This window comes from Pollicipes pollicipes, unplaced genomic scaffold (genome assembly GCF_011947565.3).
Source record: "Pollicipes pollicipes isolate AB1234 unplaced genomic scaffold, Ppol_2.1 Scaffold_4881;HRSCAF=5763_pilon_pilon_pilon, whole genome shotgun sequence".
Lineage (NCBI taxonomy): Eukaryota > Metazoa > Arthropoda > Thecostraca > Pollicipedomorpha > Pollicipedidae > Pollicipes > Pollicipes pollicipes.
This window is the reverse complement of record NW_023596576.1, coordinates 25,586,074-25,610,974: the sequence shown is the minus strand read 5'-3', so window position 1 is coordinate 25,610,974 and position 24,901 is coordinate 25,586,074. Positions and strand designations below refer to the sequence as shown.

Below are 24,901 nucleotides of genomic sequence, written 5' to 3'. Positions count from 1 at the left end.
CCTGAGCACGGCGGTCGGGAGCGCTATAGTGGGGCGGGTGCAGACGGCGGCACCGCCGACGCGGCCGAGTGATGCTGGCCCGGTCCACTGTGGACTGCATATTCGCCACAATGAGCATCATGGGGGATGTCGAAGAGCGAGAAAAAAATTCTTGTCTGATCTGCACTTGGCTGAAAAAGCACAAAGCTGGCAGCTAAAGGGTTCATACTGCCTTCGATGTCCCGTCATGCGGGCACCTGAAAACCATGATACCCCCAGGAACCCAGGTCTGCCCCACAATGAAGGATGGGTGCTCAGGGCTCAACAAGTTCGGGGCCTCGATGACTCTTCGCCAGACCGCTGATCTCACACATCCAGAGATAAGTTTTTAAAAACATGTTGAGATGTAAAAGCTATTTTGGGTCCATCCTTCTATGAAACACGATAATCTGACGTCAATTGTCTGAGATGATGGGGACGCGACTGCACCCTAATTAACGGTAAAGGCGCACCCATGCTCCCACCTGCTGTGATATGCCGTTGTTGGGCTTGAGCGTAGTGACCTTGGCCTGGGTGGTGCTCCTGCCCAGCACCAGCGTGGCAGCAGAGGTTACCGCCGCTGCCTTGCCGCCGCCGGTAGCGCTGGAGGACACCACGCGCACAAGCTGCCCCGGCTGGCTCTTCGCCAGACTGATGGACGGCGAGCCGACTTTGGCCGCCTTGCCGACCGTCAAGGTGAGGGAGGCGGCGCCGGGGCTGGCGCCGGCGGCGACAGCCGCGGTCGTGATGGTGGTGGCAGTCGAGGAGGTGCCGCTCTTGCTGACGGCACCGCCGCCCGCTTTATTGCTGACCTTGGCGGAGGAACCCGTGCTGATCTTGCCTGAGGAGCCGCTGCTGCTCCTGCTGCCAGGAGTGGAGGCCCTCGCGGCGGGAGTGATGCCGGTTTTGACAGTCGGGCCGGCGCCAGCCACGGCCGGTGTCGGCGAGCTGGTCGCCTCGCCGCCGGCCGGCCGCCGCTGCGCCAGTGACTTACGCGCCGTCTTGCGGCGGGCGGCGCCGCTGCGGCGCAGCTCGTCGGCCGGCGCGTCGGCCCGGACCGCCGCCGGCTCGGCCCGCTCCGGCGGCGGCGGCGGCGGCGGCTCGGCCGGCGGCTCGGCCGGCAACGCGGCCGGCGCCGGCGACTCCGTCTTCACTGGGGTCGGGTCGGAGGCCGGGGCCTCGATGACAGCCGGCGCCGGCTCCGGCACGGGGGCTTCAGCCGGCGCTTCGGCCGGCGCCGCGGTCTCAGCTGGTGCCGGGGCGGAGGCTAGGCCCGGTGACGCTGGCGTGCCGTCTGCCGCCGTCTGCCGGTCGGAAGTCGAGAGACGCGCCTTTTTGCCCTGCCGCAGCCGCTCCAGGATCTCCAGCTGGATCTCACTGTTGGACCGCTTCTTCCGCGACCGTTCTGCAGCCCGAGGAACCGCAGGGGTTATGAATCCGACTGCGAGGTCTCACCTTTCGCGTGTTTCAAAAGAGCCTCTAAGTTGCGATAGGAATCAGGCGATCCTGGAATACCAGCAGGCAACCATCGTCGCATGCAGCAAACCGGCAATGACCATCGCCCGCAGAACCAGTCGTGCCACACACAGCGCCTGCCATACATATTGGAAGGTAGCACCCAGACTGCGCGACGAGACCAACTTATATCCCAATGTTGTGGTTCTAGTCAAGAGCGCAGCTGTAAAGTGACCCCGACGATGCAGACCAAGCCACACGCCCCACCTTGGTCGGACGGCGCAGTGTCGCACTCGTAACCAGGCAACGTCATCTTCAGTTGAGCAGATATCTTTTTCGGGTCGTACTGAGTACGTGGCTTGGCATAAACATACTCGCCAAACTTCTGTTCCAGATTTCGAACGTGTTCCTCAAGTTCCTGAAAAAAGAAAATGCGCAAACTCGTTAATCACCACAAGTCAACAGTAACATATAGTACATTTGAAGGTATTATGACGAGCAATTCAGATGAATATCAACGCAAATGCTATATTCGTACCCAAACTAAATAACTTCACGCACAAGACCCTCACATCACCAAGAGCGTGCTCAGCCCCGGCTGAAGACAAAACGCAGGTATTTGAAAGCCAATGTAACGGCTCATCTCTATCCCCGAACCGTCACCAACGGACTCTAACAGAACCGATTTCGGAATCAGATTACATTTCCTGGGTCAGGAACAGAATAAAATATGTTGTGATACGCCGCTCGGCATTAGAGTCCGAATCAACCGAATGCCATAATCGCTCGGTACCGATCCCGATTTCGATCCCGCTGGAGCGGAATCACGCTCCCGTCCGCCAGCGACAGGTATGCTGCGCACGTGACGGCTCTCGACAGCGACCGCAGAATCCGCCGACGTTCCAACAGACCGCCACGTGTCGGCAGCGCGCGCCCGCCGGCCGCTGGCAGTGCGCGGCGCCGCCAACAGATGGCAGCCTCAGGCGGGGAGCGTATCGACCGGCAGCGACCCACCTCGACGCACGCGTCCAGGCTCTTGCTGCGCCCCTTGGGCGGCGCGGGCGGCTCCCGGGAGAATAGGTAGCACTCTTTCACCGGCACCCACGCTCTGTGGGCGGAGATGCCGCCGGCGCGCTGTTAGCTGGGGCGGACGTAGGCGACGGGCGGTGCGTGAAGGCCGGAGGAGGCCGCCCTTGAGGACGTCCACCTCACACAGCCGGGTGCCGCAGGTTCGCAGAGCGGGCCTCACACAGCCGGGCGCCGCAGGCTCGCAGAGCGGGAGGCGAGCTGGGCCTCTGGTACGACATGATCAGTCTGCTGTACGCTACGCGCCGCGGCGCTGTCAGCGCTGTCAGCGCTGCGGTCGGCCTTAATTGAACCGTCTCAGGAAAACACGGAGAATGATAAAAACAGCATCGACACACGGCATTAACACAGCGCACAGGTGCACGGTCGATTTCATATGACACCCACGCTGGCACAGCAGAGCGGTAATAGCAAAAGCGAAAACTGGACGCCTAAAAATCGCGCATGGACCATCAAAGCAAACACCATGGTTGACCGTGTACGACCACAAGTGACATGGAAGCTTGATAAGATCATGCGCTTCACGATTCGCTGACGAGCTGAATAACTTCACATGGTGTGAAGATACGAGCCCGTTACCTCTGGTGTTATATTGACGTTCCAGCGTAAAGATCCAACCAAATCGCTCCACTCTGAGTCCGTATCAGGCCGTCTCGACAAGAGCGTATATCCAATATCAAAATAGCCTTGTTTTTAACGGGACCGTATGGTTTAAAGGTTGCTTCGTTTCAAGAGGCAATACTGCGTGACTGGTTTTTGTAATTGATGGAAATTGACCACTTCGGCCATCCCTCTGAGGAGAAGGCGACTGAAGCAAGTAGCCTCATTATCCATGGAATTCTGGGATGTTCGGCGTTCACACCCTTTGTTTTATTGCTTTTATTATCCTTCGGAGCGAATTACGCAAGCCATCTGAGATTTTCATGGCCTTTAAACAGGTATTGCACGCACCTTCCGTCAAACACATTCGCGCCATCCTTAGTCAGATTACGATAAAATCATAAGTCTGAGCACCGATTATATATATATATATATATATATATATATATATATATATATATATATATATATGGCTCATCTCATACATAGCAAGGGACTGCGCATCTTTGCACTGTTCTACGCTACGTCCCAGTACAAACAAAATGAGGGGAACGCAAACCCTTAAGCCGCAAAAATTCGTTCAATTTGAATGACGTCGCAAGTGGGTGGATTTTTGAGCCGCGACACTGGACCTGACATGTGACGTTCCTTAAGACCTGCAAGCGCATAGCTAGCATGCACCATGCCCGCGCGATCCAGGGGTATTTTTGTTGTTGGAATCGCCCCGTTCAAATGGTCCGTTTCAGAGCAATTCACGGAGGACGAAGGGTGACAGATGGTCCTCACCACACAGAATGTGGCAAAACCTCCAGCAATACCCGATAACGCATTTTCATCGATACTCTGCACTTGGTGTTTACGCTTTGTGACTGGGCTCCGGGCCGGACGGCAATAAGTGTAGCGTCCAGCAAGCTAAGGCCCAGAGCAGCGCTGGCGATGACAGGAGTTCCGAGATGGGGGCCCGGCCCAGAACTCTGGCTGAAGCGGCGGCCACACACCGAAACGGGGGCCCGGTCCAGAACTCTGGCTGAAGCGGCGGCCTCACACCGAAACGAAGGCCCGGTCCAGAACTAGGAATGAAGTGGCGGCCTCACACCGAAACGGGGACCCCGTCCAGAACTCCCGCTGAAGCGGCAGCCTCACATCGAAACGGAGGCCCGGTCCAAAACTAGGTTTGAAGCGGAGGCCTCACACCGAAACGGGGGCCCGGTCCGGAGCTCCGGCTGAAGTGGCGACCTTACATCGCAGCTGACCGCACCCAGTCACCAACCGCACACAGCCATCCCACGGGCTTCATCTCTCTAGCATCCAAACGATAACTAGCACACGTCCCAACGCGTGACAAACTGCTTGACATATTTTGTCTCGGTGTCCAGCTGATGGGAACACTCAGAGGTTACGACATAACGCTAAGACGGGTTGGGGCCTTTGAGATCAAAGATGGCACTGTCTGGAAAGTGAGGTTGTGTCCCCAAAGAAAAAGACGAATTGGCGATGCCTTTTCACTGCATGGCGAATCGTACAACCGGAAAACAACGCTTCGGGCACTGCAACATAAACACACCACGCAATGAACGGTACACTCTGATGAAATGGTTGACCATTTCGCTGAGGACACCAAATGCTCAGAAGGTCAGAACGCAACCACGCGCGACCTACATTGTTTGTGGCTTCATGATGCAACACGGCATGACGCTTTCGACCCATTACACATACATCGCATTGTGCACACTTGTTGCGCTGCCCATATGTGGGCTTCATCAGCGACGCCAGAGCGCTGCGGCCCAGCATGTTACCAGAGCCTGGTCAACTGATATGGCAAGATGTGGCTCCGGGCCGCATAAGGTCGGCGTTACGGTCCAGATGAGGGGGGCGACGGACGAGCAATCCACACACGCACAGACGGATAATGCGTAGGGAGTTCACGATGCGTCAAAACTTTAACTAGATAATGTTCTGAAACCCTGCGCCCAACCCAAATTTTGCAGAAGTATCTTCTGGGGCTACGGATCTGTGCTAAGAATCGGCTCAATAACACGCAGGATCTAATAATTCCGTCCAATCATCATGCCACAATTTTGCACCCGCCGTTCGGAACAAGTTTTGATAAAAATTCATAATTATGTTTCACCTTGAAGGGATCTTGCGAACGTTCCACCTCACTGCAGCCCTGGTTAGGACATCCCAACTCTATCCCTCCAGTACGCAAGTCGTCCCACCGCCACTCGGTGGGACGGCTCCAGCGTCCCGGCTAACCCAGCTCTATTTTGTCGGCACCTCGGTTGTCCCAGCACATCTCGCCGGGATTTCGGCCACCCCGCCTCGGTTTTCCTGGCGTCCCAGCCGTCCAGTCTCCACCCGGTCAGTATCTCGGTTAAGCCCTGCATTGAGTTTGAGTCGCGGTCGTCCCATCTCTATCCCGCTGGCGCCCCGGCGTCCACATTAATATCATCGGCCACCTGCCCAACCCATCTCTATTTTGCCGGTGTCCCGACTGTCCCATCTCTACCCTGCCGGCGTCCCGGCCGTCTCACCTGTCATGGCGGCCGAAGAAGCGACAATCGACGTTGCCGTCCCGCGTCTTCACCGCCTTGGCCGGCCAGAACGGGAATCCCTTGAGGCGCGCCCAGATGAGCAGGTGCGGGTGCGGCTGTCGGAGATCGGCGGGGGTCAGCTGCGTGTTCGGGGTCATCTGGGGGTCAGGGGTCAGCTGCGAGTCAGGGGTCAGCTAGAGGTCGTCAGGGGTCAGCTGGAGGTCATCAGGGATCAGCTCAAGGTCAGGGATCAGTCGGGGGTCAGGGGTCAGACGGCACAGGTTATCCAATGCAGCGAGCCGTGGGATGGTATGCCCCGCTCAGGGTCATCGACCCGCACCGAGCGGCCCGTGTCCCGCTCCTTGGAGGGAGTCACGCTCGTCATCGGCACGCGTTCAGAGGTGGTTCGTGCTGGCGGCGGGCGGTGCGTTCCAAACAGGGTCGCCGCATCAGCGGTCCAGGCCAGCCACGACAGGCCACCGCCGTCCCGGTGCGTACCAACGCTACCCCGGCCCAGGCGAGGTCCGCGACGAGCCAGCGCCGGGAGGCAAAGCTGCAGCACCGAGCAAACTTCACCACGCGGACGTCAATCAATGTTCCGAGTTACAGGTGCCTATTGTGCCGCCGCATGCACGGCCGAACTCGGACGGATCTGCATGGACCATCTGTTACCGGTGGCTCGAACGGCCGCCAATCAAAACAGCGTGTCTCTGTCGCAGCGACGGCTCGACACGCCCAACCGTGCCCAGTGAAAGCCAACAGCGAGGCTGATGTCGGAGGCATGACGTAGACCACACACGGACCGGCAGCACAATGAGTCCGCGTCATCATCTCAAAACGAACGCAGTGTTATTCCCCAGCCGCCGTCCCACACGGACACGCACGAGCCTGACCACGGCGAATTCTCGCATGACGCGCGCTCCGAGACTGAGACAGACGCGGTGTGGCGATGATTACCCCGCCAGCTTTCCCTTGAACGCGGTCACTGGCGGCGCGTCGGGGGCACCGGAGGCGGCGGGGACGATGCCCTCTGTCGGCGTCCGACAAGTCAGGCGTCGCCCGAGCCGCACCCACGCGGCCAACGCCGACCCAAGATGGCGACCGCGGCCTCGCTTTCGCTTTCGGTCGGCGGCGCCAGGCCCCGCCCCCGCGTGACGTCAGCGGCGTTTTGGCCCGTTGCCAGATGCGCGGCGACCGCGCAGCACTGGCCGAGCTGGGCGGCGGCGGCGGCGACGCGCCCGTGGCTGCCATGAGGACAGCACCCGAGCTCACGCTCAGCAGCGCAGGGACCGCGCGGGCCCGGACGTCTCGCGGCGGCGCTGGAACTGTTTAGGAAACGTGTGGCGAGGCCTGGAAACAATTAATGTGACAGTGTGCGGGTCTCAACACGATGCACGTCGGGCCAGAGAGCAACATCCAAAAAACATCACGGAAGAGCACGCTGGGGTGTACACGCGCACACGCAAAGCGCCGTTCGCGGTCGTCCCCGCCGACCGCGCTGGTCAATCATGAGCCACGACGGCTGGCAAGACACTGGGCCCCAGAGACCACGGACCGCCTGCTCCAACAGCTGGGGACGCCGGCGGCTCTCCAGACGCTCTCCACGACCAGAGACCAGTCGACACGACGTAGTGTTCCTGAGGAGCTGGATAACGGCACCTCTCCGCCAGCGCCAACATCAAATGGCATACACCATGTCATACCCCCGCTTCAACCTGCAGTAACGGAACTAGATGCAGCAAGGCATTCAGGACTGCGCATTAGGCGCGCCCCCGAATGGGGACGCCTGACAAGGGCTCTCCCCAGTGCCATCAAGGATAGCGAGAATGTCAAGGTCACCTCAAATTTTGCCATTGACGACTTTATGGCAGGGCGAAAGGGAAGCCGACGGGTTTTCTTTCCCAGACGCCGGCACGTACAACAGATGATCATCACACTCAGCCCCCCTGGTATCTGCCAGCAACTGAGCAAGCGGCGTGCTCCCTCTCTCTCGTCCACGTCGACGCACAGAATAATACGGCGGCGCTGACGTCATTTACAAGCGGCTGCCAGCGCCGGCGCTCCGACGAACCGTGAGGCGCGACTGTAACGGCATCTCCGAGAGATCAGTCAGCTCCTTGATCTGGAGATCTGGAGAGGTGGCGGCGACATCGCTGTCAGCCACGAGCCGCGACCTCGGGGGGGGGGGGGGGGTATCATCAGGATGCTGATGCGCTCTGAACCCTCCAATCATGATTATCCGCACGTTTGGGGGCCGGACTACTTACGCAGGCCAGTGTGAACCAGTTGTCGCTGGCGTAGGCGTGGCCGTAGCAGTCGGGGCACGTCTCGATCTCCTCCGCCTCCCACTTGCACATGCGCAGCAGTGCCTTCGCCAGCGTCGTCAGCTTGCTCGTCGCTGCCAGTGGGCGGGTGGAGTCAGTATAGACCAAAACATCGGTCGTGCGGCGGCAAACGACGCTGGGTTGAGGGTGAGGCGCACCAGTGACTGGCGCGTACCAAACCAATCATGGGGCCGGTTTCTTGTGCGGGTTCGCGGGTATCCCCACGTGATATCGATTCATCGCTCCGTCACGAGGTTATGCAAATACTGACAGCGTTTCCGAGAATTTTGTACACAATACGCGTGTCTTTGAAAAGGGAGAGGATAACATATTTAGTACGCTCTGAGGGGTGTGACTGACAAAGCTGGGAAACGACCCCCATGCCGTATAGGGCGTGACAGTGACACATCTGGTATTCACACACATCGAAATGCAAGGACACACAAACAAAAACTATACAGACGCCCCTTTCAATGGTCAAAATCGATGAGGAGGCTGAGCCACGATTCCCTTACGAAACAACCGGAAACCCCAGGGATGATTAGCAACAATTAACGGCGTCGCAGGCATCGGGTTTCAGCCACACATACGTGTTCAGCGTCCCCTGTAACCCGCATTTTAAATCATTTCGTGTGCTTTATGCAAGTTTAATACACCAACATCTTAAAACAAATAGCGCTATTATTGAACGGCGATGACTAGAATTGCGTGAATCGCATTTAAACAAAAAGGACCAAGGGTTTACGTCCTCGAGGAGGTTACCTGCAGCGTCTGATCGAAGCATTTAAACGGCATATTCTGGACTCTTAATCATCATCAAAGTCCGTTAATCCAATGTTTTTACAAGCGAACGAGAAACTGTGAACAAGAGCAGGACCATCCGGACACTATATTTTAGCGCGAGAGCAGACGGCAGTTTCGCAGGTCCAGAAGCGTCCATGGGTCCGTTTTCAGACCCGCACCACACCCTGAGGGTGTCTATGCAATAGGCCAGCCAAACTCGACGTTGCCGGTCGAGCCAAGACGGCACTCACAGCCCTCAGTTTTACATTCGCTGCCATGATCACGACGCCGGTCGACCAACAGCACGAACAGCACGGTAGTGGTACGTTGGCCGGTGTTTCAAACGGGCAATGTTTCATGCACGTTCTCTGTAAGCGTCACATTGCGAAAACAAAACCCCAATGCCTCCATTATCGGCCATTTGGACGGACGTGTGGAGGCTGTCCCCATCACAAACCGACTACAGCTGCCCTGGTGACTCACTGCCATTGAAGAGGATGCAGTTGTGCAGAATCCACTTGCAATCAGCAATGAACGCCTCGGTGGAGCTGTACAGGCCCTTCGTCACGTTGTCCTCCATGGTGGACAGGTCCATGGGGCAGCCGACGCACTCGCGGTACGTGGGGAACTTCCTCTCGTCTACCGGGTGGATGAACGGCTCCGCCTGAAACACCGAGACGGACGTGCGGGCATCGCCTACTGCGGGCATTCGTGACCTCGATGACCCACTCCCCGGGACGTGCTGCTTTACAACGGCAAACGCAACAGCCCAAACATGTCCGCGCGGCGGTGCGCTCTCGCGTCCCGAACATCGTTTGAAGAGTGCCGCGGCCGCGCGATGGCGGCGGCGTCCCACCGGGGCGTGTCGGCAGGCGGGCGCCTCGTGACCGGGCCGTCGCGGCCGCGGCGCCGCGCCCGGCTGGCCGGCCGCCGGCCAGCCGGCGCCCGATCGACAGCAGGCGGCGCCCGGCCAATCAGCGCAGCCCACGCCCGCCGGCTGGCGCGGCACTGCGCATGCGTCGGCAGCCGGGCGGTGCCGCGCGGGCCGATGGCCGCACCCGATGCGGGTGGGCAGCGGCCGGCCGGCCGCGCCAGCCGCCGCCCGTGGGGTCCGGCCGCCGGGCCCGCGAGCCCCAGGGTGGAAGATGCCTTCATCACCTTTGTGGATAGACTGTTAATCCGGCCGGACCTGGCAGCTCAACCATCGCTGAAGGAGTGGCGGCATACGTCAGCGGTCTTTAGCGGACCGGAGGACAGGACGAAACCCTTCTGAGGACTGTCCAGATAGTTGGAGTGGAAGAAAACTCTCGCAACAACACGTTAAAACCGTCATCACAGATAATCACACAAGTCTTAAAATATCCGAAATTCGTCCTGCGCCCGTCACTCGTCATAACGCCCACGTGGAGCCGTCAGAACCGGCCAATTATGGGACGGTCGGCCCTTCGACCGCAAAAACAGGCCTTCCCCGCACGGGAGCGAGATGTGTGCCCGTCGCATCCATTATCCATCCTGCGCACCGCGCACCGCAGCCGAACCGTGCCGGCGACTTCGGACAGCGTCTGACGGGCCGGGCCGAGCCCGCGACAGTCCCGCCACACCCGACGATGGCTGGCGAGCTGCCGGCCAGGCGACCGCTTCAGTCCAGTCAGTCTTGCCCGGCCGGTCCAGAGCTAGCCGTCGACGGCCAAAGGGTGCGCGCAGGCGGGCGGTCGCCGCGCGCGGCGCTCGGCGTGCGTGGATGTACGCGGCAGTGTCACAGTCAGCCGACAACGGGCTTCAAGGGCGTGGGTCAGAGGGATGGTCGTGGGACAGACGTGAGGAACGATCGGCGACTCCACATAACTCACTTTGCATTTTCCATCGCACCTCGGATGGGTGGGAGCCCGTGCAAATGCAACGACGATACGCCGACAATGCCCACAAAGACCACGCACACAAACAAGAATACCGGCTGGAACCCAGACATTTTCCGTCAATAAGCCCAGAGAACAGCACCAAAGCATCTAGCATTTGAGCTCATTACTACGACAACAACGTGCTGACCCCAGCGCAGTCTGGCGTCTTCACACTTGTGCGAGTGAGAAAGACTGTGTGCTTGGTTTTTCTTGAGAACATTTCAGATACAATTGCGACCACATTTTTAAGGTGCGCTTGAAGAGCGTTATCACTGCGATTGGGATAATTGTTCTGACTACCGACCGCCTTCTGGAGCGTTAGTACTTTTACCTGCATAAGTTAGTGTAGACACGTACACACCAGACGGGAACAAGATACCGCGAATACTTGTTATTCTTACACTTACACTTTATACGACGATAGGCCGCGAATATTTATTATTCCTACACTTATTTACCCTCATTCCATCCGTCCCCACTAGAGGTTAACACTTTCACTTTTCACTGGTTCCTGCGCCAGCACTGATGAAGTGGGTTGGGCGAACCGACTGGCAGCACATTTCGCTTCTCCAATCAGGGGTGTATTTTCGCAGCCGGAAAGGGACCTCGTTCCCAACCCGTCCAGTAAGCAGTTGTCTAACAGACGGCCGGCTGTGGTGCGCACAACTCACCGCAGCGGTAAGCTCGTGGACACGCTTGGACTTTCGGAATACACAACCCGGAATACGACCGGAAAACGCGCACATTTTCCCCGCTGGTTAATTGGACGTCTCTGGATATATTCCCCCGCAACGATCAATGTCGTGCTCAGCAAGAGTTTTGTCGCGGTCTGAGCGACGCGGGTTGGACTGAAACAGCGACATCATAGCTCGTTCATTTCGCGGCAGCTCGTCCCCGCATGGCCGTACTAACCACCTTCTTCGTCATCGGTCAACTTCACGCTCTGCAGAAATGCGGTCAAGGAACTTGTTCAACGTTATACTACGAAGTAGTAGAAATCCCGTCCAAAAGCGCGGCCGCCACACTGTTTCCTGCCACTGCTGTGAAGCTCAGATCCCTTGGCGCGCTATCTGACGATGCTGCCTCAGTGACACAAACACTACGCCATCGAGGAGTCACAGCCGCTCGCTCGTGCCCCAGCGCCGGCAGCCCCTCCGTGGCACTCACCCCCGGCAGGTTCTTGAGCCGACCCATGGCGTACTGCAGCAGCTGGGTGAAGCGCTCGGGCGTGAGGTCGCGCGCCGCCGGCGACGCCGGCCCGGCCGCCTCCGCCTGCACGACGCGCCGACACTCGCCGCACACCCAGTCGCCGGGCGGGTCGGCGGCCAGGCCGGCGCACTTGAGGTGGAAGACGCGGGGGCAGGCCTCGCAGCAGACCACCTCGCCCTCGCGGTGGCACGACCAGCAGAAGTTGTCATTGGGCGCGCCCTGCGGACGAGGTCGGGTCACGGGGTGCGGGTGACCCAAGGGCGGGTCCGGCCGGCCGGTCGGACGCAGTGTCAGCACTGTCCGCACACACTGTCAGCACACGTCAGCTACCGGCCGGTTGGGGAGAAACGGAGTCTGGCTTCATGTGTTGATGCGCGAGCCGTTTGCAAAGCGTACGTGGCGCACGCGCACCGAGAGACGGTTAACAAACAGAGCTCTCGTCGACCTCACGCCGTACAGCACAGCCAAGGCCAACAATGCTAGGACGTGACACTGAAGACCACGAAACCGGAAAAATGAGGCACGCATCTTGGCCGACGCCGAAAACAGCAGGTCTGTTTAGTCCAAAGAGCATAGCACAGCAGCAAAGTCATACCCGTGGTCAATGCCTGGTCTACACAGAGCAGCCCAGGCGAGCCTGCCACCTGAATCACCCCGCCCCCCCCCCCCCCCCCCCCCGGTGTGCGTGCGTCTGTGAAGCGGACTTTTGCCCACGCCACTCGCCCGTCTGCCAGCCGACCGCTGAGCTGCCACCGCGGCCGGCCGGCCCCGTGCCCACAGCCGGGCACCGCCGCCTCCCAAGGTCAGCGGCAGCTGGCGCAGCGGCAGCGGCGGCCGCGCAGGGGCGGCGGCAGGCTGGAGCCACTAGCGGCGCTCTCTCGCGATCACGGGCGCGGCAGTGGCGGGGCGGCCGCTGGCGGTGCTAGCGAGGGGGCCGTGGCAGCCGGACCCAGAGGAACAACGCTATCAACGTCCCCACTGATCCGAGTCACTGAGATCCGCCCCAGTCAGTTCATGCCGCCCCTCAATTCGTACACGTGGTTGTTCGGACGACATGCTTCAATACGGCTTTCCGTGCAACACCACCTAGCATCACCGCCGCATAGCAAGACCTAAGATAATCATGGTATTTAGTGACACTCCGGGCAGCAGCTGACCGTGCTCGGCGACAGCACCGCGAACGCACTCACAGTGGGCGCCGGAGTGGTGCCGGCGCGGCCGTCCTCCGCGCGGCTTGGCCGGCGTCGCTTGGCCGGTGACGGCGCCCCCTCGCTGGCGGCCCGCTTCTCCGACCGTGCGCCATCGGGCGCCGCCTCGGGCGTGCCCGGCGCGCCGCTCACGCTGCGCTGGTACTCCTTCATGAAGCTCTTCTGCTTGGCGGCGAAGTCGGGGTTGCGCGAGCGCGTGACGCGCGACCGCGGCGTGCCGTCGGCGGAGGCACCGTCGGCCGACGCGCCGTCTGACGAGGCGCTGCCGGCGCGGGTGAAGTCCGCCGGCGTCGACGAGCCGCGCGAGGTGTCCGCCGCAGACGGATCCGACTCGGCGACGGCCTTGTCCGAGTCGGCAGTGTCTGCCGCACATGCTGCAGTGCCCTCTGCCTTCATTGGACTGACCTTGGGGACAACTGGAGGTTTGCTGTCTTTTTCAGCCTGGTTCTCCTGAGCTTTAGGCACATCAGGGGCACCACCATCCAAGGGAGGTGGTGTTTTTTGTACAGGTTTCACCTCACCTTCACTTTCATCCAAGCTATCTGTAGTATCCATGACCTCTGGCTTAGAATTGACTAATTCTGAGAGTGCCACTTTTGCATCAGCCTCTTGTTCTGTTCTCAGGGGCTGCTCCTTAACATCTTGTGACAGCTGCTCATTCACAATTGGTGTTTCTGTCTCTTCACCAGACATAGTTTTTGATGTTTAAAAAACTGGAACAGACAATTGTATAAAGAGGCTTTTTATAACTGAAAGCAATTACACTCACAGTTTGTCTTAAATAGACACATCAACTTAACATCAAAGATGCTATTTGAGACAGTACTTTTTATGCCATAATAATACATATTTGATATTGCTTATTTTCATCTTCACACAAGGACTATCAGGTCATAACAACTATGCAGTAACTACACAGGTAATTGCACAACTACTTTCAGAGGAGGATACAGACACAGTTCACCAACTGAAGTACTGCAGGCAGGTAACTCGCATCCTGATGGCTAGCCATCCCATAATGCAATGATCCATGCAGCCCGATCACAGTGTCTGCACACAGTGACCAGAGTACCATTGGAACATGGTTAGTGTGCCTGTAATACCAAAGGTACAAGGAAAATTGGCACAATAAGTATAAGGGCATCAAGTCTTTCTGAATTTTGGAACTTAGTCAAGGTAAAAATTGCTTCAAGGCCATCTGGCTTATAGAAAGCAAAGCATTTGCAAATAATAAACCTCCAACATGTGGGTTAATTGCATCATATATCCAATTGTACCATAATGGGCTGGAGCCTCACTACACATGCTAAAAACTCAAGCAACCCTCACACTTAAGGAATAATTTAAAAATACAAGAATCAAAGGCATAACATATTTGATGAAGTCAGAGTAAATCCATATTCCAAGGAATTGATGACAAGACATGACTTATGGCAGCTTCTAAGACCTTCATACGAACAAATGCATGCAACACGGTCCCAATGTCAACGCTCCGTACGAACATACGCGTTGAAATAACTGCTCACCTTGAGCGCCTAAAATGAGCTCTCTTCAAACTATGCAACGGCCAATCACGGTAGCTGTGGTAGCACCATATCGTTCACATAGTATCGTACAGATCAGGACGCCGCCCGCCGCCTCCGTGCAAAATGACGGACGCCAGCCACATCGCCAGAGGTACCGAGCCGGCATCCGACGGAGCGGAGCAGCACTTCATGTCTTTGTCCGCATGATGGCAGCACACAACGGGAGGCCTCAATACCTTCTGCGCATGCGCGGGGTGGAAAGCGCAAGCCCCGAGCGAAGGTGGGTTCGGCAGGAGAAGCCGGTGAAAGGCGGGCTTCTTCATCACAAGGCAACGAGTGCCGCCGATTAGGAAGGGACTTTCGGGCGCCGTAACCGTAATCGGCTGAGTGCTCGGCGTTCAAAGTTTCCGACCGAAAGCAGCGGGCCCGAGCGTGCCAGCGCAATACCGACGGCGTGTTGTCGGAACGCGCAGTCGCGTGTTGCAACGCCACCGCCGTCAGTCTTGTCCTACAGTTAATGTTTTGCGGCCGCCACAGCCCATAGCTGGGCAGGGACTGTCCCATCAGATTATGCATGTGCCTGGACCCTGGATCCACGGGTGAAGGAACCTATGAGAAAGTCGGGGTGTCGAGACCGATTTTGAAGTCAAATCTCGCCAAATGTTGTCACGTGGCTAATACTGAGCGTACTCGGAGAGTGGAGGCGTCATGGCACCCACCGATCCACCCTCACTACGCCTATGTCTGGATTTCAAACGGATCCCTTGGTGCCGACCATGCCGACACGTGTTCTGATGGGATCCAGAACCGACTGTCGTGGTAGATTTCATCACCCCGCTGCAACGAGCACTGGTTCGTCCCCGCCGCACCGTGAGCCTCGGTCAAGGTCACAGATGGCGGGACGCGTGGGACACTCGCGTGGAAGAGTCGGGTCACCGCGGAGGTGGTGTCGGGCGGCGCGCGTCGGACGCGTGTGAACAGCGAGGCGGTTTGAATGCGAGTGCCAAGAGATTGAGTGGAGTTGGACGTGGCAGAAGGAAGGACGCGCGACTGCACCGTTGGGACACGGCACGAGTGTACTCAGAACTGTGCTGATTCTGGGGCTGCCTAGCTGCAGTCGCAAATGTCGGACTCGCCGGACGGTATGCAATACGCATACTAAAACCTCGAGACCATAGATGATCGAAGAGTTTCTTGCCGGGTTCATCACGGCATGTGGTGTAAGTACCTGGCCTGGTCAGCTGTTTTGCTTGTATCTCGGCGCCACAAACGCAGGGCGGAACATGCAGATTTGCTGCTTAAATCAACGGCCTCCGTCCACACTCGTATTTAGGCGTGACAGATGTGGTTCAATGGCTATGGCGACGCGGACGTTCCAGAAGCAACTACAATGGTCTGGTCGTGGCAAGGCAGTCACCGTACTCAGCATCACGCCGTTGGTCGCTGCATCCGTACGCATCAAAGGACGGGGCAGACCATGCTTGCACACGTCGCAGCGGCCGGTCGCCGTTACTGGTCCACTAGGAGTCGTGCGGAAAATGCGGAACGAGTACCAGCACATCTGCACCTGCGCCGACACTCCTATGCACTTGATCAGGTCCAGAAGTCGTCAGCGATGTTCACTCATTCAGTCACACGACGTTCAGTCCCAGCGACAGCCTCCCGGATGGCAGCCTGCACAGAAATAGGTTCGTCCGGCAGCCAGAGCCCGCGCCAAGTGCCAAACAATGTAAAACAATGCAGATGATTAGTCGACAATTTCTTAACAGCCTCACTACAGGGTAGAGGGATCAAACGAGCACGCTGTCGGCAGCACGTCACGAGTGAGCGTAACGGACAAGACAGCGGGGAAAAACATGTCGTCCTCCTCAAAACATAAGTACTTCAACATCGGCGGCGACTACCATATTTATGTCTTTCGCCAGCCAAAAGCCTGACATACGCTCGAACAATTTTGTTTCACTCGCCGTTCACGACGCTTTAAAAACGATGACGTTGTCGGCCGCGACAGTGCGATTTTTCAGGCCGGTCCGGTGACGGTGACGGTGACGGCGCAGGCGGAGGTGACGCTGACGGTCGCGGGGGTCGCTGCTGGCCGGCGCGCGTCACCGCCGTCAGCCGTTACCGCCCAGCTGACGGCTAAGGTGTGAGTGCAGTAGCTGGCGCAGCTCGCCGTTCTGCTGCGCCAGGTGCTGCACCTGCAGGCGCAGCTGCTGGCGCTCCTGCAGCACCGTATTGTAGCGCTGCAGGCCGGTAGCCAGCGCGCGCCACAGCCGCCGTTGCGAGTCGGGCTGTACGTGCAGGAAACGGTGCCAGAAGTTGGCGCCGATCGGCGGCGGTGGCCGACGCGCCCAGCGACTGGCGGCGCTGGGCGCGCCGTCGTTGGCCACACTGGCGCCGGCGTGCTGCCGCTGCTCGTCCAGGAAGTCGGCCAGGCCACGGAGCACACCGTCCGGCGAGACCAGCAGCCGCTCTGGTGGCTGGTCCGCCGGCTCGCCGCCGCCGCTGCCGCCGCCACTGCCGCTGCCGCTCTCCTCGGAGGCCGAGGACGACGTCTCGGAGCGGCTTGGATCGCGCTGCACGCTGCGAGCCAAGGGCGAGACGGCCGCATCGGACGGTCGGCTGCCGGCGCTGCCCAGAGCCGGCGACGAGCGCACGACGGCCGGCGGCGGCGGCCGCGACGGCCGCGGCGGCAGCTCCTCCTCGCTCGGTGCCGGCGACGCGTACCTGGTCGGAGGAGCGGGTTGTGGGCGGGGGGGGGGGGGGGGGGGCGTGTCGCTCGGGTCTCAGGTGACGCCGGCTGTCGCGTGGCACTGATGCCCGTGATGGAGACGTGGCGGCTATTGTCAGCGGATAAGCCATGTCTCGTCAGATAGTCCGCCATTCAGGCCGACATACGCCCAGTTGTCAGTGAACGAAGCCAAGTGGCACGTAAGCTGTTCCAACATCGATGTATGGTTAAAGGTAGCTTATTCATTTACGTTTCATGGCATAACTGGATTGAGGCCTGGATGCAGTGAGCCATGAAATCACCGTAGCACGCAGTAGTTAGTGCAAAAACAGCGGCACACTCGTCGCACGGCCGTCTCCAACTTGATCCCGCAGGATAAAATACCATCACACTCCGCTCATCAGGCCCAGTGCTGGTCCGAATCGACCGAGTACCGAAACTCCGCCGCAGTTCATCCCTGTCCTGACTTGAAACACTGCATCCCTGCCCATCTCTACGCTGCCCTGACCGAGCACCGTGACACCCGGCAGTCGAGAGTGCCTCCTTCCTCACCGGACGAAGTACTGACAGAGCTGCTCCAGATCAGCCGGCGAGCGGACGCCGAGCGCTGTCATGACGGCGTCCAGCCGCAGCAGCACCGCCTCCTCGCCGCCCACCTCGGCCAGCAGCCGGTGTAGCTTGTCCTCCACCAGGAAGCCGGCCTCGTCGCTCAGCAGCAGCAGGAGGCGGCGCAGCAGAGGCGGCGCCGGCCCGGTGACGGCCGAGAGGGCAGGGCCGCTGCCGGCTGCCGGCACCTCCGCCTCACCGCTCAGCGTCTCGCGGACCACCTCCATCGCCGAGTCCGTCTTGATCTGGCGGGAAAGGGAGAGGTGTGACGTATTCAAGAGGCGAGCGAGCACATGTTGGAGCACACCGCCGACTGAGGCTACACACGTGTGATCGACTGGAACGGGAAGGTCCGCTACGACGTCTACAGATGACTGATCTGTACTGGTGCGGAAAGCTCAAGACACCAGAGCAAGACGGCACGTCGAACAAACTGACAATACACACTCTTAGCCACCAAATGCCACATCCCCACCTTAAAGGGAATGTTCCATATTTGAAGATACTGAAGCAAGCATCAGCCATGATGAAATGAGCTCACTTACAAATATTGGCTTATTTTAAGTGGGAAAGACTCCTCTACACATAACAACTTCTCTGTTCGGTGCATATGCTCCTGCATACGTCATTGTTTGATTACGTCATCGCACCTTGCAAAACATTACTTGAACGCCATTTAACGGCCATTATACCTGGAGATCGTGTTCACAAACGTCAGATATGAACGAGACAATTATATTTTTGTTTGACCTTGATCGCAGCATGGACAGTGGAATAGCATGATTTGAATGAAGTTATGACGGCGTCTTGGATGCCTGAGTGACCTTGAAAAAGTCTCCACCAAAGTTCGCACCTTCGCGGGCGCGTAGCTCAGAAACTAGAGGGATTTGAGTATGGAGAAGGGCAGCGCTTTGAACGGCACCGAATGATCTCAAGATGGCTATTTCAGTTCAAAACCCCACACAAATATGAAAACCCATTTAAATGGCCTCTCAGTGAGCTGTAGTCGGCGGCAGGCGAGCTCAACCCGCGAGCCAGCGGCCGCGCGTGCCACCTGGTTCTCACCTCGGGCGGCGCCAGAAACTCGAGGTCGGGCGATGTGAAGGGGAGGCCCAGCTGCTGCTCGTGGATGACCTTGTCGGCGCGCACCACCTTGTCCAGCTGGCGGCGGCAGCTCTCGTATGTCATCTCGAAGATCTGGTGCAGCTGCCGATTGTGCACCGACACGAAGTGCTGGTTCCGTTCGCCCAGGTCCACCAGCATGTCCGTCAGGCGCCTGCGCCACACGGCCCGCGCCGGTCAGCTGGCGGGGCGACCGAGCCAGACGTGGTCAACTGGTGGAGCGACCGAGCCGGCGCCGGTCAGCTGGCGGAGCGACCGAGCCAGACATGGTCAACTGGTGGAGCGACCGAGCCAGACATGGTCAACTGGTGCAGCGACCGAGCCAGACATGGTCAACTGGTGCAGCGAGCGAGCCGGCGCGGTCAACTGGCGGAGCGACCGTGCTGGGTACCGTCAGCTGGCGGAGCGACCAAGCTGAGTACTGTCAGCTGGCGGAGCGACCGAGCTGGGTACTGTCAACTGGCGGAGCGACCGTGCTGGGTACCGTCAGCTGGCGGAGCGGCCGAGCTGGGTACTGTCAGCTGGCGAAGCGACCGAGCTGGGTACTGTCAGCTGGCGGAGCGGCCGAGCCGGGCACTGTCAATGAACACATATGTGCAGCAGGCAAGCTGGAGTTCTACGGGAACTTTCCCTGTCAATATACCAATTAGGCAAGCGGGAAAGTTTCGTAATTCAATAAGTCGGTGCGAGGATCACTGGCTACACCACGGTTGCTCATCGCGGCAGCGCTGGCGGATGATGACTACGCCAGGAGACGAACACGGCGCGGCTGCTGGTGTCTTCGGACTCCCAGGCACACACCACGTCTAACACGTCCGCTCAATTTCGCTGGGTTACAGTCCCTCTCTCTTCCATTTCAAGACTCGTGCCTGGGACCGCTCGGACCCCAGCTGGGTCCCGCGTCTGGGGTCCGCTGCGCCTGTGTTCGTCCGGACCGCCGCCCGCCCGTGCCTGATATCAGACGTCAGCTGCTGCAGCTCAGCCTTCTGACTGCGCTCCTGCTCGGCCAGCCGCTGCTTCAGGCCGTTGAAGATGTCCTGTAGCTTGTTAAGCTTGCGTTTCTGCTGGGACTTGGTGATGGTGGACTCCTCGTCCCGGCGCCGCAGTACCTGTCGGTGGTGGCAGACGCCAAATTCAGTGGCGCATCCAGGAACGGAGGCGGGCAGACCGCCTGCGCATCAGCCACGGACAAAAAGCTGGCGATAGCTACGCACAAAAAAGACCATTAGCGAGATACCTATACTGTATCCATATGGGCACGCTGTTGTTTGCGGAGACGGTGTTGCATCAAAAAGCATCGCGCAAAGTTGTCATGTGCTCTTTTAGTATCAGGCGACTCGATGATATCTCTCGATCTTCTCGATGACTCGAGGAGAATAACATATGGTTTGGCTGGAGGTCTTGGATCAGATGGCCACAGCCTGGAGCTAGACGGCGCCATCATCGAAGGTAGCGCTCGCTTTGACGGTGGCGATGAGCTTCTCATGCAGCTAACATGGGCGGCCCGTTATGCCAGGATCAGGTCACCACCAGGGAGATGCCAATATGCCACACTGACCTGAACACCGGGAATCAGGATACGCTCAGTTAGCCATCGGTGTCCAACAAATCACTACCAGTCAAATGTGCGTACATTTACGCGAGGCACGGACAATGTCACAATACCTGGTAATTGTAGTCCAGCTTTTCTGTGTTGAGCAAACAGGCAGCCTTAAGCTGCTCCAGTTGCTGTTGTAACAGCTCCACGTCTTTCTCCAGCGTGCTTCGAACCTGCAGTCGCACTTCTCATTAACTCAGATCCCCGGTTAAGCGCAGAGTCAGGTCGAGATCGCGCCACCGGCAAGGGATCTCGCAAGTGCATTACATCAATGGAGCCAGAAGTTGACAAAGCCCCCCCCCCCCCCTCCGCTTCCCCAGAAGCCGAAAAGACACTCCGTACTGACCGCAACGAAGCCAGCGGCTTACGCCAGCGCATACGATGCACACACGGGCTCTTGACCCCGCTCCAGCCATCGAGCAGGCAAACAGACCGTCACCACACCACTGGTGAGTCCGCCCGCCGGTACCCGGATCGCCCCCGCAGAGCCTGTCCACGGCATGGACAGAGCGGTCGTGGCGGTCGCCCCACCTGGCGGTACTCGTCGGCCTGTCCACGGCATGACCAGAGCAGCTGTGGCGGCCGCCTCACCTGTCGGTATTCGTCGGCCTGTCCACGGCATGGCCAGAGCAGCTGTGGCGGCCGCCTCACCTGGCGGTACTCGTCGGCCTGTCCACGGCATGGCCAGAGCGGCTGTGGCGGTCGCCTCACCTGGCGGTACTCGTCGGCCTGTCCACGGCATGGATAGAGCGGCTGTGGCGGTCGCCTCACCTGGCGGTACTCGTCGGCCTGTCCACAGCATGGCCAGAGCGGTTGTGGCGGTCGCCCCACCTGTCGGCACTCGTCGGCCTGTCCACGGCATGGCCAGAGCGGCTGTGGCGGCCGCCTCACCTGGCGGTACTCGTCGGCCTGTCCACGGCATGGCCAGAGCGGCTGTGGCGGCCGCCTCACCTGGCGGTACTCGTCGGCCTGTCCACGGGCCAGGCGGCTGTGGGCCGGCCTCACCTGGCGCTACTCGTCGGCCTGTCCACGGCATGGCCAGAAGCCGGCTGTGGCGGCCGCCTCACCTGGCGGGTACTCGGGTCGGCCCTGTCCACGGCATGGCCAGAGCCAGCTTTTGTGGACGGTTCCGCCCTCACCTGGCGGTACTCGTCGGCCTGTCCACGGCATGGCCAGAGCAGCTGGGACGGCCGCCTCACCTGGCGGTACTCGTCGGCTGTCCACGGCATGGATAGAGCGGCTGTGGCGGTCGCCTCACCTGGCGGTACTCATCGGCATCCTCGCGGTGCACGCTGTCCATCTCCTGGTCGTGCTCGTCCGTCATCTGGATGTAGCCGGCTAGACGCTTCTCCTCCATCTGCCGTCAGACGGCGCGCGCGAGACGGGCGTCACCCACGCGGCACACATCTGGGCCATTCTCTCGTTCGGTACACGCGACTCTCGCGGCGGTCACCAGGCGAGGGTCCCAGCAATCGCGCGCAACTGTCTTCGCAACGGTTCTGCTTTGAACAGTAAACTTACGCAGGTTTATGAGCTTGGCAGCAAACCTGTCATGAGCAGAAATATTGACGGGCCCCCAGCACTTCGGCAGGCCTGAGCTGGTGTCAACATCAGTGCTCGGCCACATCAGCCACCGAGGTATCGCACCACCGTACCGCACCACCAAGACGCTAAACTGGGAATTCCTTTGCAAATTCTTCAACGTGCTGAGTATGCAGAAAATAACGTGAACACGTTTCTTAGCTGACGTATATCTAAAACAGCGTTTTTCGGCACTGAAACAACACGCAATTCCCATCGCTTACGGCAACGATTTCATCCAGCTTTTCCTGCCAGTCATGCTGATGTCTTTCTCGCGTCTCATCTAGGTCTTCCCTCATCGCATCGTAGATCTGCATCAGTTCGCGAACGTAGGCGTTCCGCAGGATGACAAGCTGGTCCTTCATCCTCTGAATCAGCACCGTGGTGTCCTACAGTGCCAGAGAGCAGAACTGGCGAATAGTGAAAGGTCGCTCGTGAATAGTCACTGGCGAGAGCGCGTCAAGATACCATGTGACATCACCATTTTCCGGAGATAAACGCTCCTGACAGGACAAACAATGCTCGTAAGACAACACAAACACTGCTCCTGATAACACAGCCACAGAGCGCTCCTGACCGACGGCGGAGGGTTGGTCATGACGCTCGCGCAGCGGGAGCCACCTCACCTGCCCGTGGGTGGCCACCTCAACATTGTACTCGTCATCCATACAGCGCAGCTCCGCCTCCAGGCTCTTGACGACCGCCTCCTTCTGCGCCATCAGCTCGTCGCAGAGCGCCCGCTGGCTCGTCAGGTGCACATGTAGACTGCCCGGAGCACGTGCTATAGCACTGCGCGGCAGCAGAGCACCCGTCAGCTGGCGAAATGAGAACCGACAGCTCTCATGCGCCATCACCACCGTGACTAACCCTTTGATGAACACAAAGCGATACAGTGCCAACGCCCGACGGGCGCACGCTTAGCCTCTATTTAAGCCTCGTGTCACGCAGGGGCAAAAATCCGTGGCAAAAAGGTTCAGGCCGATTGGTGTTCTGATGCGATCGATTTTGGGAGGACAAGCGGACAATGCGCCACGAGAAAACCGACAAAAAGTGCAGTCACTCGCAGCGGCGTAACAGCGTCACGAAACGCACTGAAAGCGGTGTCCACCCATCACTTTCTACCTGAATGTCGACCCCCGAGCCGGTCGTGGTCCCACCTGTCCCAGAGCTCGGAGATCCTGTCGAACCGCTCTTGCGCCAGCTCGGCGTCCTCCCGCAGCCGCTGCTGACGCTGCTGCTGGCTGAGCTCGGCGTTTTTCCGGTAGCCCGCCTCCCGGCTCAGAAAGGCAACGTGAACGTTGGTCACCATCTCCAGGCCGTCGTCCTCGACCTTCTCCAGCTTCTGGCGGCTCTCGGCCAGCTGTTTCGTCACCATGGCCACCTCCACCGGCGCCGATTCCAGACCCAGCCTGCACACGGGGAGCGGGGTCATTGCAGAACAGTGGCAGTGACTGTCACAGACTGTCGCTCAGATGTGCTTTGTTCGCCCGATGTATTCAATCGAACTTGTAATATACGACAAACGATGATTCCCATGCAGCTGCCTTGGGTCATGCACCGCCCACCACCGGTGACGTACTGCGCGAGCTGCTCCTGCCGGCGCACGTTCTCCTTGAAGCGCTGAATGCGCATGCGCCGTGCGTTGATGCGGACGGCGGCGACATTAGACTCGAGGTCGGCGGCGATGCTGCTCTTCAGCGCCTCTTCCTCCATCTTCCTGCCGCGGTGGGCCATCTGCGCTGGCGTGGAGCGTTAACGGCGGCCTGGCAAATGGTAGATGAACCGGCAAATCCGTCCGAATCAGGAAAAGGGGTCGAACGCCGTCGGGTTATTCTGTTGAGTAGTTCTGGCCAGCTATGTGGCCGAAACGTGGGCATTCGCAATGACCTAACTCATTACGCGACAATGGACAGCCGCCCACGGCCGAACTGTTCTTTGTTGGTAGATACCATCAATCATCCGTCGAAGAGCGGCATTTTCACTTCGAGCAAGCCAGTAAATGAATTGGACTAAAGCACGGTGCAGCAATGCTTGTTTCCACACCAAGCGTGGGCTTACCTCGTTATCGAATAATTCGTGGTCAGTCGTGCGAACACAAACGTGCTTCAGTCGGCTGTGGTCGTTTCGCAGAAGCCGTTCGTTCTTGCGTCGTTACTTCAGTGTCGGCTAAACAATCGATGCGTCACTAGCTCGCAAGGAAGCCATGCTAGTCCACTGCACATGCATCGGGCTTGCATCGCCTTTTGGCGTCATCACGCACCCACCCCACTGCCGACCACTCAGATTCGTCCCGCCTGCGGTTCGGTTCGTGCCGGATTCTGAACCCCTCATTGATAAAGCTGCGGAGACACTCGTTGCCTTGGTAACGGTACTAGCATGCAAACGCTTCCGTCACAGTGAACCTCGCCCCAACGCATAATTGCAGCCGATATCGATCGCAAGGGATGACGATTGTTTACATGTGAGCTACCAGCACCTGTTCAGTTCCGCTACTCGGTTAGAAACAAAATACCCGCTTCAGTACTCAGCAGCTGTGTTGGCATCGTACCAAACAAAAACAAAACAAAACAAAAACAGAAACAGAGCTACATCCCAGAAGATTGATTTTGCAAAGTCACCCTGA

At 58.8% G+C, this 24,901-nt stretch overlaps 2 protein-coding genes across 2 annotated transcripts; both read right to left on the bottom strand.

Annotated features, from left to right (window-relative positions):
* Positions 1 to 224: 224 nt before the first annotated feature.
* LOC119100170 (protein kinase C-binding protein 1) lies at positions 225 to 15,036 on the bottom strand. Its single transcript, XM_037223279.1, has 11 exons — positions 14,642 to 15,036; positions 13,098 to 13,828; positions 11,866 to 12,126; positions 9,284 to 9,464; positions 7,961 to 8,091; positions 5,694 to 5,809; positions 2,488 to 2,581; positions 1,741 to 1,891; positions 1,144 to 1,423; positions 504 to 735; positions 225 to 236 (listed from the first exon to the last, which is right to left on the bottom strand). The coding sequence occupies exons 2-11, from the start codon at positions 13,806 to 13,808 to the stop codon at positions 225 to 227; spliced, it is 2,169 nt and encodes a 722-aa protein (XP_037079174.1). The 5' UTR covers positions 13,809 to 13,828; positions 14,642 to 15,036.
* Positions 15,037 to 16,661: 1,625 nt separating this feature from the next.
* LOC119100169 (dynein regulatory complex protein 1) lies at positions 16,662 to 24,604 on the bottom strand. The gene is made up of 12 exons (XM_037223278.1): positions 24,337 to 24,604; positions 23,858 to 24,012; positions 23,436 to 23,687; positions 22,905 to 23,067; positions 22,503 to 22,667; positions 21,956 to 22,054; positions 20,766 to 20,870; positions 20,052 to 20,209; positions 19,044 to 19,254; positions 17,925 to 18,223; positions 17,336 to 17,368; positions 16,662 to 16,710 (listed from the first exon to the last, which is right to left on the bottom strand). Exons 2-12 carry the CDS (start codon positions 24,010 to 24,012, stop codon positions 16,662 to 16,664), a joined length of 1,689 nt encoding a protein of 562 aa, XP_037079173.1. The 5' UTR covers positions 24,337 to 24,604.
* Positions 24,605 to 24,901: the final 297 nt, after the last annotated feature.